General features: G+C 34.8%; 2 protein-coding genes across 2 annotated transcripts; one reads left to right on the top strand and one right to left on the bottom strand.

Annotated features, from left to right (window-relative positions):
* The first annotated feature begins 319 nt into the window (after positions 1 to 319).
* On the top strand, positions 320 to 1,201 carry LOC133337735 (RNA-binding protein 7). The gene has a single exon (XM_061545940.1). It carries the CDS (start codon positions 320 to 322, stop codon positions 1,199 to 1,201), a length of 882 nt encoding a protein of 293 aa, XP_061401924.1.
* Positions 1,202 to 7,766: 6,565 nt separating this feature from the next.
* On the bottom strand, positions 7,767 to 10,148 carry LOC133337733 (general transcriptional corepressor trfA-like). Its single transcript, XM_061545939.1, has 2 exons — positions 10,099 to 10,148; positions 7,767 to 9,579 (listed from the first exon to the last, which is right to left on the bottom strand). The coding sequence occupies exons 1-2, from the start codon at positions 10,146 to 10,148 to the stop codon at positions 7,767 to 7,769; spliced, it is 1,863 nt and encodes a 620-aa protein (XP_061401923.1).
* Positions 10,149 to 14,424: the final 4,276 nt, after the last annotated feature.

Raw genomic sequence — 14,424 nt, 5'->3', positions numbered from 1 at the left:
TCGAAAATACGAATTTCCACAAGAGAACGTAAGAACGCTATACGCCGAGTGCCCCTTGGCAAATCGTGGTTACTTCACGATTGCGTTGTGTTATCAAACGAAGTGAATAATCGCCCAGTTCTCTTTGTGCCCTTATTCGTATCTCTATGTTTTCACATTTCGTTTCTTGTTCTTCTGTTTGTTGTTAGTTTTTGGAGATTTCTAATTATCAGTTTTGGAACTATTAAAGGAAAGAATTATTAAAAAATCATCAAATTTACAACCTCCAGGACAATCAGCAAATCATCACAGGGACTCCACGCAGAATATTCTTCAGATAATGAATTGGTCACACGATGTACAATTACAGCTATTACAGCAGCAAATCCATCAACATCTAATGGGGGGTAATTACAACAACAGTGGTGGCAATATGCCCTCACCGCCACCGCCGGACTACTATCATAAGCGCATTTCCGAACCCATTGTTGTGGAGGAGAGTGACGACGAAGATGATGAGGAACAGAGAACGCTGTTTGTTGCCAATCTAGATGAAAAGGTTACCGAAGAGCTGCTCTATGAAGTATTTCTACAAGCGGGACCCATTGAACGGGCCCGCATACCAAAAGACAACAACGGACGACAGAGAACATTTGGCTTTATCACCTACACCTCGAAATGCACGCCGCCCTATGCCATGCATTTGTATCAAGGTCTGACACTATATCGTAAATCATTGACCATTAAATATAAGGGACGTACTATGCCGCCACCATTAAAATCTCCGAATTTTGGTAACACAAATAGTGGTAACAGTGGTAGTAGCAACAGTAACAACAATCACCGCCACAGCTATGACAATTCCGCACTGAGGAGTGGTGGTAATTTTTCATCATATAATGATAATACACGTATGATGGATAGCAATACCTCTCCCTCTGGTTCTTCTAGGCATCAGGAACAACGTCTATCGAAACATGCCTCGAACCAAATGAGACCACATACGAATTCAAGTCCATATCAGCGTAACACATCAAATAACTACGATAAATGGAGATCAAGTAACAATAGCAACAACAATAAAAATAATGGCAATAATCGCTATTCGGATCCCAGCAACAATAGCAATAATAATCATAATCATCATCAAAATAATAAGAATAGCAATAACAATCGTTATTCGGATCGTGATCATCGTGGTGGAAATAAATATCGTAGATAACATTTTCATTTCAATTTTGCTATATTAGATCAGAAGAAACCAGCCCCCATATTGTCCTTGTTATATTGTTTCATATATATTATATCAAGAATATAACAACATACATAGTTTGTATAATATAGGAATTTAATTATTTAATATATATATTATTTTCTTCTTCAAAAAACACTGGAAAATATGGTATATAATAAATATTATATTTGTAAAAAAACAAAAGACAATTATAAAAAACTGTGGCCATGTTGAAAAAAAAAACGGAATATCCAAACACCAATGGCAGAATACTTGTTCTATGAAAATGTAAAATGAGAAATTTTTGTAATTGAAATAAGAATCACATCTTGGCATAATTATGCAAGGTAGTCTCATACAAGTTGTACCGCTCATATTTACATCTGAGAACAGTGGGTAACTGTAGGAAATACTACATTTTTAATTTGTTGAAAATATGCCAATGTAAAGAATTTTATGGAATTTGTTGTTTATTTTATTTGAAATTTATTTTATATATCGACGCCTCCGAACCATAGTATGCTATGTCGACTTAGCATGTTTTAAAGTTCTTTACGTTTTTAGATACTACGGTCCTTAATTTAAATTCTCTGAAATGTTGGTAATCATCTGCCAATCCAAACCAAAGTTATAAGCAAAAATGTACCTAGCATGGCACGTAAGATTTAAAAAACTTCCATACTTGTAGAGCTTCTGCTGAAAAACTCACTTTTCAGACTTAGCATACTATTCTTCAGAGGGGTCGATATGAGGTTCATATTAAAAATTATTGACATTTCCAATTTCTCAAATGAGACTACCTTTCATAATTATGCCATGGGGTCACATGAACAATTTTTGGCAACAAAAAATAGTTTTCATTTTTAAATTCTCATAGAACAAATTTGAAGCTCACAAATTTCTTATAAACCATTTCGACTGTATATTGTTTTAATATATCTAAATGCATTTTTTGCAATACTTATTCTTGTATACAATTTTCAAATTTTTTTGATTATACACATTTTAAATTAATATTGTAATTTTCGCGCTTAGGGTCTTATTTTATGTACAACCACTAATTTGATAGGCTTAAGTTTAATATAAGAGCTGGATATGCATCGAGTGAAATTGGTACTACATATAGGATTTGGAATGTTGATTACAATTTGGCATCAGTCAAATTTAAGTCTGGTTGCTATACGTAGCACTTAAGTCCTGGTTACAATAATATACTTTTTTTTCCAGTCGAAGTCCATAATTGGCGGTCACATTACATTTAAAAGTAGACTAAATCGCATAACCCGTCTTGGTATTTGCCTATACGAGAATGTTTTAAAAATCCATCACCCATAAGAATTAAATGGAGAAGTCGGAAATCTATTAGAAGTGAAGTTTATATTTCTTAAGAAAAAATCATATTATTGTAATCAAGATCTCAAGCCCTTCAACATAATATCCATATTGATTTATTTACGGAAACTTAGATACGCGTATTTTGGAAAATACGGACTACTATAAGAAAATAAAAATGGTATCATTGTAATCAGGGTCCTTTGGATTGCACGTAGTATGCTTCCTATGTATTTTATGTCTGAGATGTCCATACTTTCCGAGATGTTCTGTGAAGATTTTTAAGTTCAAATTGATTTTTGGTTAAAACACGACTAAACAATTTGTGTGTTCTCGTTACCCGAATTTTAGAAGGATGAATAGACGTCAAAGGCCAAGAATTTTTCTTCCTTTAATAAATAGTGAACCAAGAGGAAAATAAGACCTACAGTCGTGCTTGGATATAGTGATTCTCATGATATAGTGAACACCTCGATTTTTAACTCGCAGTATTCTAATAATAGAAAAATTTCGAAAACGATGTGATCTGGGAAAATTAGTTCACTATATCCAACCACGACTTCTGCTTATATTTTTCCATAGTAATACATGTGGTTTTTAATGAGGTTACAATTTTGAATTTCTCTATCACGGCTTTTATGGTCTTCCCAGATATATGCTTATTGCTTTAATAACAAAAAAAATTTTCAGATCAGATGTTGAATCCAGCTCTTATATTTAACTTGTTTATTTTTATATTTCTCTCAACATAATTGTTCAATATTTAAACCCCAATAATTTCTAAACTTTGCCATTATTATGCATGAAAAAATATACTTTTTGTTCTCAATAAGTTTTTTTTAATCTATAATTAATTAATTTATGAAGACACATCATAGTTTGCTGCCAAAATCATAAATGTTAGTTTTTTTCTTTGTTTCGTTTATAAGACATTACATGTACACCATCACATACATACACTTAGATATACTGTCAATCCAAGCAAAATTCGTACACTTTAATGTATATCAAATTTATAAAAAAAGGAATGGATTTTTTTTTTAATATTTTTTGTTATTAAATTCGGGATTTTAAATAGTTTAAAACATTAGAAATTAGGTCAAACAAATTTCGCTTGGATTGCATGTATACCTATATTTAAATTTAAGTATTTATAAAATAATATTTAATTAGTATTTTTTATTTAAAATACTCAATTTTAGAATTTTAAACAACAATAATATTACGATACACAAAAAAATTCCAATGATTTATTTTCTTTTTATTTAAAAAAATATTTTATAAAACGTGTGTAAATTATAAACAAAATGGTGGTACATGTTATAATGTAAAAGGACAAGAAAATTTAATTTGGAACTGGAGTGTATGTCCGTTTCCAATGTATTTGTTTAATACATAGAAAATGTTTGTTCAGAGCCGTAGAGGATCATTTCGGCTAGTCGAGATATTAGGATATTGGTCATACACCACTCAGTTTACCCTTTGGGGGTGTTGAGGGCTTAGAAGTCCCAGACATCAGCTTCCTAGATGTACCACGGCCATCAGCAGGTTTCTCCTTCTTTGAAGGGACTACCGTTATGGTCCTAGTACTGGGTCGGGGGATCCTGTCAATCGAATGAGTTTAAGGTTCCTCTTGATTAAAAGGAACTCCTTCCCCGTGATAGAGTCGCTATCCCGTTCGGTGTATCATTTACAATAGTTAACTGTTCTCCGGTACATCTTCTTGGCAGCAATCTCCTTGGCATCGGCCTGTCTAGCAGATACTGGTACTGATGAATCATCCATCTTAAGGTTGGGGTTCTCATCAGTGCCAGCATCTGCTTCGAGCCAACTGCCTGAGTAATCTCGCGACATCACTACAGGCCGTGGATATCGAGTGTAGATCCTCAACATCGCCAGGGTTTACTTCCCTAGTCAGCAGCTGGGAGGACCCTCCTTGCTTCGCAGGAGACGCCATGGTTGCTACTGTGTTTATCACCGTAGTTTCCATGATTTCATGCTCTTCCGACAAGGCCGAGTCATAACAGAGCTGATTCGGTATTAAAAGATGGCTCCATAGAAGTGCTTTGAGTGAGGGATTAAGTCCATGACCATAGCATAGCCTCTTACCATGGTAAGGACTTGGCAGCTAAGCCTGAAAAACTTGTTGAGGCGCCCAGGTATCAACAAGGCTCCGTTCTAATACAGCCGGGACCCTGGCTGCAAACCGTAGAACGCTGAAAGGCACGAGGTCGCATGACACCCCAGCGTTAGGGGGAGACACTTTAAGAAGGTAGTGTCTCAGACCTTTATTGTCTCTCGCCTCGTCGGCTCAGGAATCATAGGCACTCGGTCATTTCCTCCGAGACTCTCCCCCTGAACCCGCTGATTGTCCGCGACTGTTTATTTGTTATTCACAGTTACCCAACGAATGGTGCTGGGCTTCCCACTATCCTATGGACGCGTCCGTTAGCATTCAGTTCTGCTCCCCGTAGGCAGAGATTTGGAAGATAGCAAAAATTGTGTGATGCTAGAGTTTACAGGCCGATATCGAAATGTCAATACTCTCTAATATATTAGAGTATATTTTAGAAGAGCAAATTCTTGGTTATGTTAATGAGCTATCTTTATTTCATGATAGCCAATAAGGGTGTATGCATCATGGCAGTACCACGTTCCTACTTGTTAGTTTATCTGGCAATAAAAAAATGCATTTGATAGAATTAATCACCCTAATCACGCTAATATATAATATGGGAGCTATATCCAAATCTGTACGGATCTTCACGAAACTTAGCACACTTCATTAAGGACTCAATTCAGTGCGCTATGCTAAATTACGTGCAAATCGAAAAATATATTCGGACTTTGGTGCACCATTTAAATTAAATCGGACGAAATATTTCGAAATTTCGTAGAAATCGAAAGATATATAGAGTCTTTGGTGCGCCATTTACATTAAATCGGAAGAAAATATATATGGGAGCTATATCTAAATCTGGACCGATTTTCACGAAACCTAACACACATCATTCTAGACTCAATTTAGTACGCTGTCCCTGCCTTACCCCTCGGCGGACAATGCCATACATTCCCCACTAATAAATAGTTGTTTTTTATAAAAACAACAAACTGGGATTAAGCCTGACTATTTTGGAAAATCAAAATACAATGGTATCCCAAATATATATATATATATATATAGAAATCGGGCCATTTTCATTAAATGAACAAATATATATTCAGTACGCTATGTGCAAATCGAAGGATATAAAGCGACTTTGGTGCACTATATCTAAATCTGAACTGATTTTCACGAAACTTAACACACATCATTCAAGACCTTATTCAGTACGCGATGCAAAATTTCATACAAATCGCAGGATATAAAGGGACTTTGGTGCACTATTTTCCTAAAATCGGACAAACATATATATGGGAGGTATATATAAATCTGAACCGATTTTCATGAAACTTAACACACATCATTCTATACCTTATTCAGTAAGCTTTGCCAAATTTCGTGCAAATCGAAAGATATATAGGTACATTGGTGCACAATTTTCCTTAAATCGGACGAAAATAAATATGAGAGCTATATCTAAACCTGAACCGATTTTTCCCAATTTCCATAGGGTTCGTCCTTGTGCCAAATAAATGAGCTGTGACAATTTTCATCCAGTTCGGATCAAAAATTGCGATCTGTACTTTGTTTACATTTTAACATGGACATACAGATATAGCTTAGATATCGTTCGTCCGATTGTCTGTAAAATTTTGCACAGCGTACTGAATTAAATACAGTTTGACGAACGTGAAGTTTTATGTAAATAGTGCACCAAACTCCCAAATTAAGTACCGATTGATTTACATATAGTTCCCATACACAACTTTGCTCGATTTCATACAAATGGTACACCAAAGACTCCAAGTCTGCTCGATGGAATTGGAATTTTGCATTAATGTCAGAATCACATCATATATCTGTGTAGATTGCATATTTAATTTTCTCCGATTTCATGTCAAAAGTCCTCCAACGATGCTATGTATGTTCTCTCTACAGGATATTATACATATGAGCATCTCTTGTATGTACCCAAAGTGGTGATGGGTATCATATAGTCGGCCCCTTTTGAACATTCCTTACTAATTTAGTTGTGAATTGTTATTGTCGGAGAGCTCCATTGATTTGTATAAATATCAATTTGGAAAATATATCGGTCCAAATTTTGATAACGCCCTCATATAACAGTTCCGCCCATTTTCCATATTTCCAATGTTTTAGACGTATTTCTTGTTCATGGAGGCTGAAAACCATGAAATGTTGCACTAATCGGGTCTAATTAATGAATTTATTAATAATTTCTAATGAAATTTATTTACTTTAGTTAACCTCTTGACTATTTACAGAGCATCCAGAAGCATACAATGATCATCCCCGTATTTAGTGATTGTTCTGAAAGTGGTTTGGCGCTTTATAATAGGAAATTTTTGAAATTGATTTAAACAAATTTATATTTTTTTACTTCTTTCTAGTTAGTTTCCAGGTGCTGCTGATTCATAAAAGTCAAATGGACCTGATACATTTGTTTATGACGAACATATGAAAGCGAGGAGCTTGGCCATTCTGTGAAACCGTTGATGGAGATCAAACATTGATCCTACGGTAAATTTTATTTGATTTTCGATTTCCAGATATTAAATTAATACTTTTTTTATATATTTCAGAATATGGTCTAATTGTGGTGGAGGTATGATAAGCAATTGGACGAAGCAGAACCACATCATCAGAGTAATAATTTAAAATGGATCAGAAAATCTACAAGGAAATCGTTATTTGCGGTCGTTTGTTTATAGGATTTTATCAATGAAATAAAAATCTCAAAATATGTATATATTTAAATTATTATTTTTATTCGAAATAGAACAATTTAAGCTACATACATATGTTTATATTTCATATTGTTAAAATTCTAATTTATTATTAAATATTTTACATTCAATCTTAATAATAAGAAAACATTTTAACTATTAACTACAAAAACATGAGCATGAAATCGTTTAAATGTTTTGAACATTAATGCCAAATACAAACTACATAAATAAAATAGTTCTATGAACCCTATATTATATATGATTACTTTTTAAGATATGTTATTTTTTTTAAATTATAAATTAATAATAATTATGTATATACAAATATATGTGTATGCTTTTTTGTAATGAAATGAGGACCTTCCCCCTAACGTATACTCTTCAAGGTCTTCTCAATATTACGATATGTCCGTGGTGGTATTATTTCCAGCAGAATTCTTTGATAATTTCCATGTTGAGATAGTTTTCGAAATAATGTTTTGGCATAGCTACGTGTTTCTAAACTACCCTCGAGGAGAAGATTAGCTCCGGTAACAAACAACTTCTCTCGATGATCTCGTGGCATTGTATATATTTTATCACAACCCAAACGTTCGGCGAGACGATTTAATAATTTCGCAGTTGTCGTGCGTACCAAAGCATTTTGATGTTGAGCTCCTTTTGACGTCAAAATATTGAGTATTTTTCCTGGGGCGAGATTATCGCACATTGCCTCCAGAGCTCTTGTAGCATCAGCTCGTATAAAACGATTTGTATCTGCTGTGCGGTGTAGCAAGGCACAAACCAAATCATCACATTCCTGTTCCAGATATCGGGATTTTATGGTAAACAATTCTGTGGCTGCCTGGCAAGCTGCTCGAGCCACTTGGGATCGTAAATTTCGAACGGTGCGTGATAGCTGTATACACACCATATGCATTTGATTGTCCAAATTTTCGGGATGATAACGCATCAGACGTACCATATTTTTAAGACCCACCATTATTACTTCCCAATTACTGGAATCCAATTGATCGAATGTTTTCAATATGGCCTCTCGGGGCTTTTCGAATTTCTGCAAAGTTTGGGGATACAATTCCGCCTGGACCACCTTTATTGATTGTTTTACGGGTGAGATGCGTCGATGGCTCTTAAGAAAATGTGTTGTCTTCGACTTCTGTTTCAAGGGTGTGTGTTGGGGTTTAATTACCGCAGCAGTAACCACCGGTATGATGGCGGAACCCAAACTACTATTCAGCTGAGCACTAGATTGCGAGCTGGTTTCGGTGGTATTATCATTGAAATCCTGTTTGGATGTAGGTCGTTCATACAACGATTCCATAGATTTGATCATGGAATTTCTGCGCGACAATGCCTTGATTTCTTCTATTGTCGGCGATCTCGAACGACTGGTTTGGGGTCGTGAAATACCACCACTATTCGGTTTAGAACAACAAACAATGGCAGTATCATTACTCACAGCCTCCTCTGAGTCTTCAGTGGTCTCTTCAATCACCAGATTCTTATCGACCTCATCTTCATCGGCGGTATCTTCAACAAGCACAAAACTGGTATTATCTTCAATTTCTTCTTCAATCGCCAGAGATTTAGCAGACTGTGCTCGCGACAATACCGGAGGAGTGTCACCTATCAGCGTCTTAATACTCTCCGTTTTACTGTGTAAGCTAGCCATGCTACCATTACGTTGAAGATTTTCATTTTTATGTTCCACCTCTTCAACTTCTTCCACAACCGATTCCATAACGACATCTTGATCTACCACATCTTCCAGTTGCAGAACTTCTTCACCCGTCCGCCATTTACTTGGTGATTCACTATCAACTTCTCGGTCGTCTGCCACTTCACTTAGGGTTGCCTCCACTGTTGTTAGGGGGGTAGTTAAGATCGGTGCAATTTCTTCCTGCTCATCCTTGAGGCTTTTAACCTCCTCCGCAGTTGCTGTATTTCTTTCGGGTGTTCCATTTTTCAAACTTCGACTGCCGGTACTCGACTGGGCCGATGCTGTTGATTTTAATGAATATGAGCCGGATTTTATTGAACCGCTTGGGGTTTTCTGCGATACTTGTTCGATCTCGTTTTCATTGTTTAATTGTTGTTGGTCTTCTTCTTCCGGTTTTGGTGTAGTGTTGCTGTTGTCGTTGTTTTCATTATTATCCGTAGGTGTTTGGGAAGATTTGGTACTGAAATAATAAGAAATAATTTATTTTTAGTAAACTTTAAGTTCGATGTAAAGAACTTCGAAGTTATGGAGAAATTTCAAGAAGTTATATGGAGTTATTTTCAGAACAATTAAATTAAATAGAATTACGAATTTCCGCCTATCTCTAATATATATTTGCAACCTGTGAAAGCGGATAGTGGGAAGTCCAATAGATATATTGCCCGAGTTCCAATGATTTTTGGACTGAGTAGGCGACTATTGGCGCCCCAAATTATTTTACGCTGAAAACTGACTGACCGAATACGCCAGTTAGCCAAAGAGTCCTTGGAAGCCCTAGTTGCGAGCATGGATTAAAACAACAAAATGAAACAAAATGATCATTCTAAGAAGACCTATAAATCAATATCGAATATTATATCCCCTGTTAAGCCGAAATCAAAAATTACAACTATTTCGGATGGAAATGAGGGCAGGACCTTTAAAATGCCTAAAGCGGTCGGGTCTTTAATAAGGGAGATATCTTAAAACAAAAACTTACATTCTGAGAACTATGTCAAGTTGCATACAATTCGATTGGAAAATCTTCATAATTCTAAAAATTTGTCAATTTTCATTAAGAAGCATTTTATCCGAGGGAAAAAGGATATGAGCTTCAAAAAAATAAAATCGTTCGAGATATTCGTATAAACTTTCATAGTGCCGAATATATGGCGGAACCTTTAAAACACCGAAAATGGTGCGGGACCTTTATGTCGAAATATATATCTATATAAATTCTATGCATAAATGTGATTCAACATCCAAAATACGGACCACGACACACCTACTATGGTGTGTCGTGCATATGTTTGTAACAGGCAAAAATAATCGAGATAGACTCATGGTTCCTTTTGAGAATATACATAGAATCTCTTCTAAGTCGATTTATGCATGTCCGTCCGTCCGTCAGTCTGTCCATGTTAAATTGTAAACAAAGTACAGGTCGCATTTATGATCTGAATTGGATGAAATTTGGCATAGGTCACTTATTCGGACCAAGGACGAATCCTATTGAAATTGGGAAAAATCGGTTCAGATTTAGATATAGCTCCCATATATATATTTAACCGATTTAATGTAAACGGTCCCTATATATTTTTCGATTTGCACGAAATTTGGTACAGCCCAATCATTTAAGTCTAGAATGATGTCTGCCAAGTTTCGTAAAAATCTGTTCAGATTTAGATATAGCTCCCATATATAGTTTCGTCCGATTTCATGTAAATGGTGCCCCAAAGTCCCAATATATCTTTTGATTTGCACGAAATTTCGCATAACGTACTGAATTGAGCCTAGAATGATGTCTGTCAAGTTTCGTAACAATCGGTCCAGATTTAGATATAGCTCCCATATATAGTTTCGTCCGATTTCATGTAAATGGTGCCCCAAAGTCCCTATATATGTTTTGATTTGCACGAAATTTGGCATAACGTACTGAATTGAGCCTAGAATGATGTCTGCCAAGTTTCGAGAAAATCGGTCCAGATTTAGATATAGCTCCCATATATAGTTTCGTCCGATTTCATGTAAATGGTGCCCCAAAGTCCCTATATATCTTTTGATTTGCACGAAATTTGGCATAACGTACTGAACTTTCGAGAAAATCGGTCCAGATTTAGATATAGCTCCCATATATAGTTTCGTCCGATTTCATGTAAATGGTGCACCAAAGTCCCTATATATCCTTCGATTTGCACAAAATTTGACATAACGTACATAATTGAGCCTAGAATGATGTCTGCCAAGTTTCATGAAAATCGGTCCTGATTTAGATATATCTCCCATATATAGTTTCATCCGATTTCATGTAAATGGTGCCCCAAAGTCCCTATATATCTTTCGATTTGCACGAAATTTGGTACAGCCTAATCATTTAGGTCTAGAATGATGTCTGCCAAGTTTCGTGAAAATCGGTCCTGATTTAGATAGATATAGTCCCTTTTGTTATAGATTGATTTTAAGTAATTAACGCACCATATATATTTTCGCCCGATTTCAAGTAAATTGGGCATCAAACTCCTCATGTTAGACAGATTGACATCAAAGTTTGCACATCGTACAAAATTGAGCATAAAATTATATAGTTGCGTTTTCTAGAATTACAGACATAGCCCTACGGATGACCTATTTATATTTGTTTGAAGTCGATTTACATACTTTATGGATAGATCTAGGTAGATTCACATTTAGATAAATATCACATATTTTATTTCATCCAATTTCATTCTAATAGTCCTGTTTAATATACCCATAGTGGTGAAGGGTATCATATAGTCGGCCCTGTCCGACTTTACTACTTTCCTTACTGGTTTTTTCTAGAAATGTTTCTGTTGAGATTTATAGTTCTTGTTGTATTTTTTAACCATATGGAGTTTTAATTTGGTATCCCAGGGATTTGGAGGATGAAACCCATCTTTGCAGAACGTTTTAAATATAGGCCGATTTTCATTACCTTCGCGACAATGTACAGGGTAATATACCTTTGTGCATATGTTTGTAAAAGGCAAAAGGAAACGAGATAGACCCATGGTTTCTTTTGAGAATATGCATATGTACGTCCGTCCGTTCATGTATTTTTGTGAACAATGTACAGGTCGCATTTATGATCCGATTTGAATGAAATTTGGCACAGTTCACTTATTTGACCCAAGGACGAACCCTATTGAAATTGGAGAAAATCGGTTCAGATTTAGATATAGCTCCCATATATAGTTTCGTCCGATTTAATGTAAATGGTTAACCAAAGTCCCTAAATATCTTGCGATTTGCACGAAATTTGGCAAAGTGTACTGAATTGAATCTAGAACGACGTGCGCTAAGTTTCGAGAAAATCGGGTCAGATTTAGATATAGCTCCCAAATATATTTTCGTCCGATTTAAGGTAAATGGTGTCCCTTAATATCTTTCGGTTTGCACGAAATTTGGCACAGCATAATGAATTAGGTCTAGAATGAAATCGATTCAATTTCCTATAGCTTTAATGCATTTCAGTTTATTAATCGCTTCATACAAAAAACTCTAGATACAAAATTTTTAATACCGATTTATTAGAACTTCGGCTCGGTAGAAATTCAAGTCTTTTCTTTAAACATATTTACTTTTCCGCTGATTTGTGGTCATTGGCGATTAACTGAAAACACCGAACAATATTTTTTAATTTACCTATTTTTTGAAATTTCATGATGTAGTTTAAGCATTCACGTGCTTTCGTGCGAAATTTAAAAAAAGTCGTTAAAATGCAATTGTTGTAACAAAAAATTTAGAACATGATTGTGCACTGTAGCTCTGTTTCGACATAACCATAAATCTTATTGTCTTTATTGTAAAATTACGAATACACATGAAAATGAATTGTATGGACACATTTTCTCATTTTTGTGGGTCATTCACATTGCTATATTGGTCGGAATGTGCGTGACAGCTATGTCCCATCATTAAGAGAGCATATATCAATAGGTCATATTTCTATATGACAATATGTAAGGACTTCAAAGATGATATGTGGCCAAATCATGTAAAGACTTTAGGCATTTATGCCATAGCAGGGGTTAAGAATACCACCAATTGACCAAATAAATGTCTTACTGAGTGGTGGTTAAACTAAATCCACTTACATATTAGCATTTCCCACCTACATACGTGGAATAAGGACCCATTAACTTAGACATCTCCCTGCTCATTACTCACATTTTAAATAACCTTTTCAAAAATATTCTTTAATAAATCCACGCCTTAAGGAACCTTTTCAAAAATATTCTTTAATAAATCCACGCCTTAAGGAACCTTTTCAAAAATATTCTTTAATAAATCCACGCCTTAAGGAACCTTTTCAAAAATATTCTTTAATAAATCCACGCCTTAAGGAACCTTTTCAAAAATATTCTTTAATAAATCCACGCCTTAAGGAACCTTTTCAAAAATATTCTTTAATAAATCCACGCCTTAAGGAACCTTTTCAAAAATATTCTTTAATAAATCCACGCCTTAAGGAACCTTTTCAAAAATATTCTTTAATAAATCCACGCCTTAAGGAACCTTTTCAAAAATATTCTTTAATAAATCCACGCCTTAAGGAACCTTTTCAAAAATATTCTTTAATAAATCCACGCCTTAAGGAACCTTTTCAAAAATATTCTTTAATAAATCCACGCCTTAAGGAACCTTTTCAAAAATATTCTTTAATAAATCCACGCCTTAAGGAACCTTTTCAAAAATATTCTTTAATAAATCCACGCCTTAAGGAACCTTTTCAAAAATATTCTTTAATAAATCCACGCCTTAAGGAACCTTTTCAAAAATATTCTTTAATAAATCCACGCCTTAAGGAACCTTTTCAAAAATATTCTTTAATAAATCCACGCCTTAAGGAACCTTTTCAAAAATATTCTTTAATAAATCCACGCCTCAGTTGGCCCTTGAAAAATATTCTTTAATAAATCCAAGCCTCAGTCAAAAATATTCTTTAATAAATCCACGCCTTAAGGAACCTTTTCAAAAATATTCTTTAATAAATCCACGCCTTAAGGAACCTTTTCAAAAATATTCTTTAATAAATCCACGCCTTAAGGAACCTTTTCAAAAATATTCTTTAATAAATCCACGCCTTAAGGAACCTTTTCAAAAATATTCTTTAATAAATCCACGCCTTAAGGAACCTTTTCAAAAATATTCTTTAATAAATCCACGCCTTAAGGAACCTTTTCAAAAATATTCTTTAATAAATCCACGCCTTAAGGAACCTTTTCAAAAATATTCTTTAATAAATCCACGCCTTAAGGAACCTTTTCAAAAATATTCTTTAATAAATCCACGCCTTAAGGAACCT

Source organism: Musca vetustissima, unplaced genomic scaffold (assembly GCF_032173495.1).
Source record: "Musca vetustissima isolate MV318-11 ecotype Yass unplaced genomic scaffold, APGP_CSIRO_Mvet_v1 utg39571, whole genome shotgun sequence".
NCBI classification, from domain to species: Eukaryota; Metazoa; Arthropoda; class Insecta; order Diptera; family Muscidae; genus Musca; species Musca vetustissima.
The sequence above is the reverse complement of the archived record's forward strand: the minus strand, read 5'-3'. Positions and strand labels throughout refer to the sequence as shown.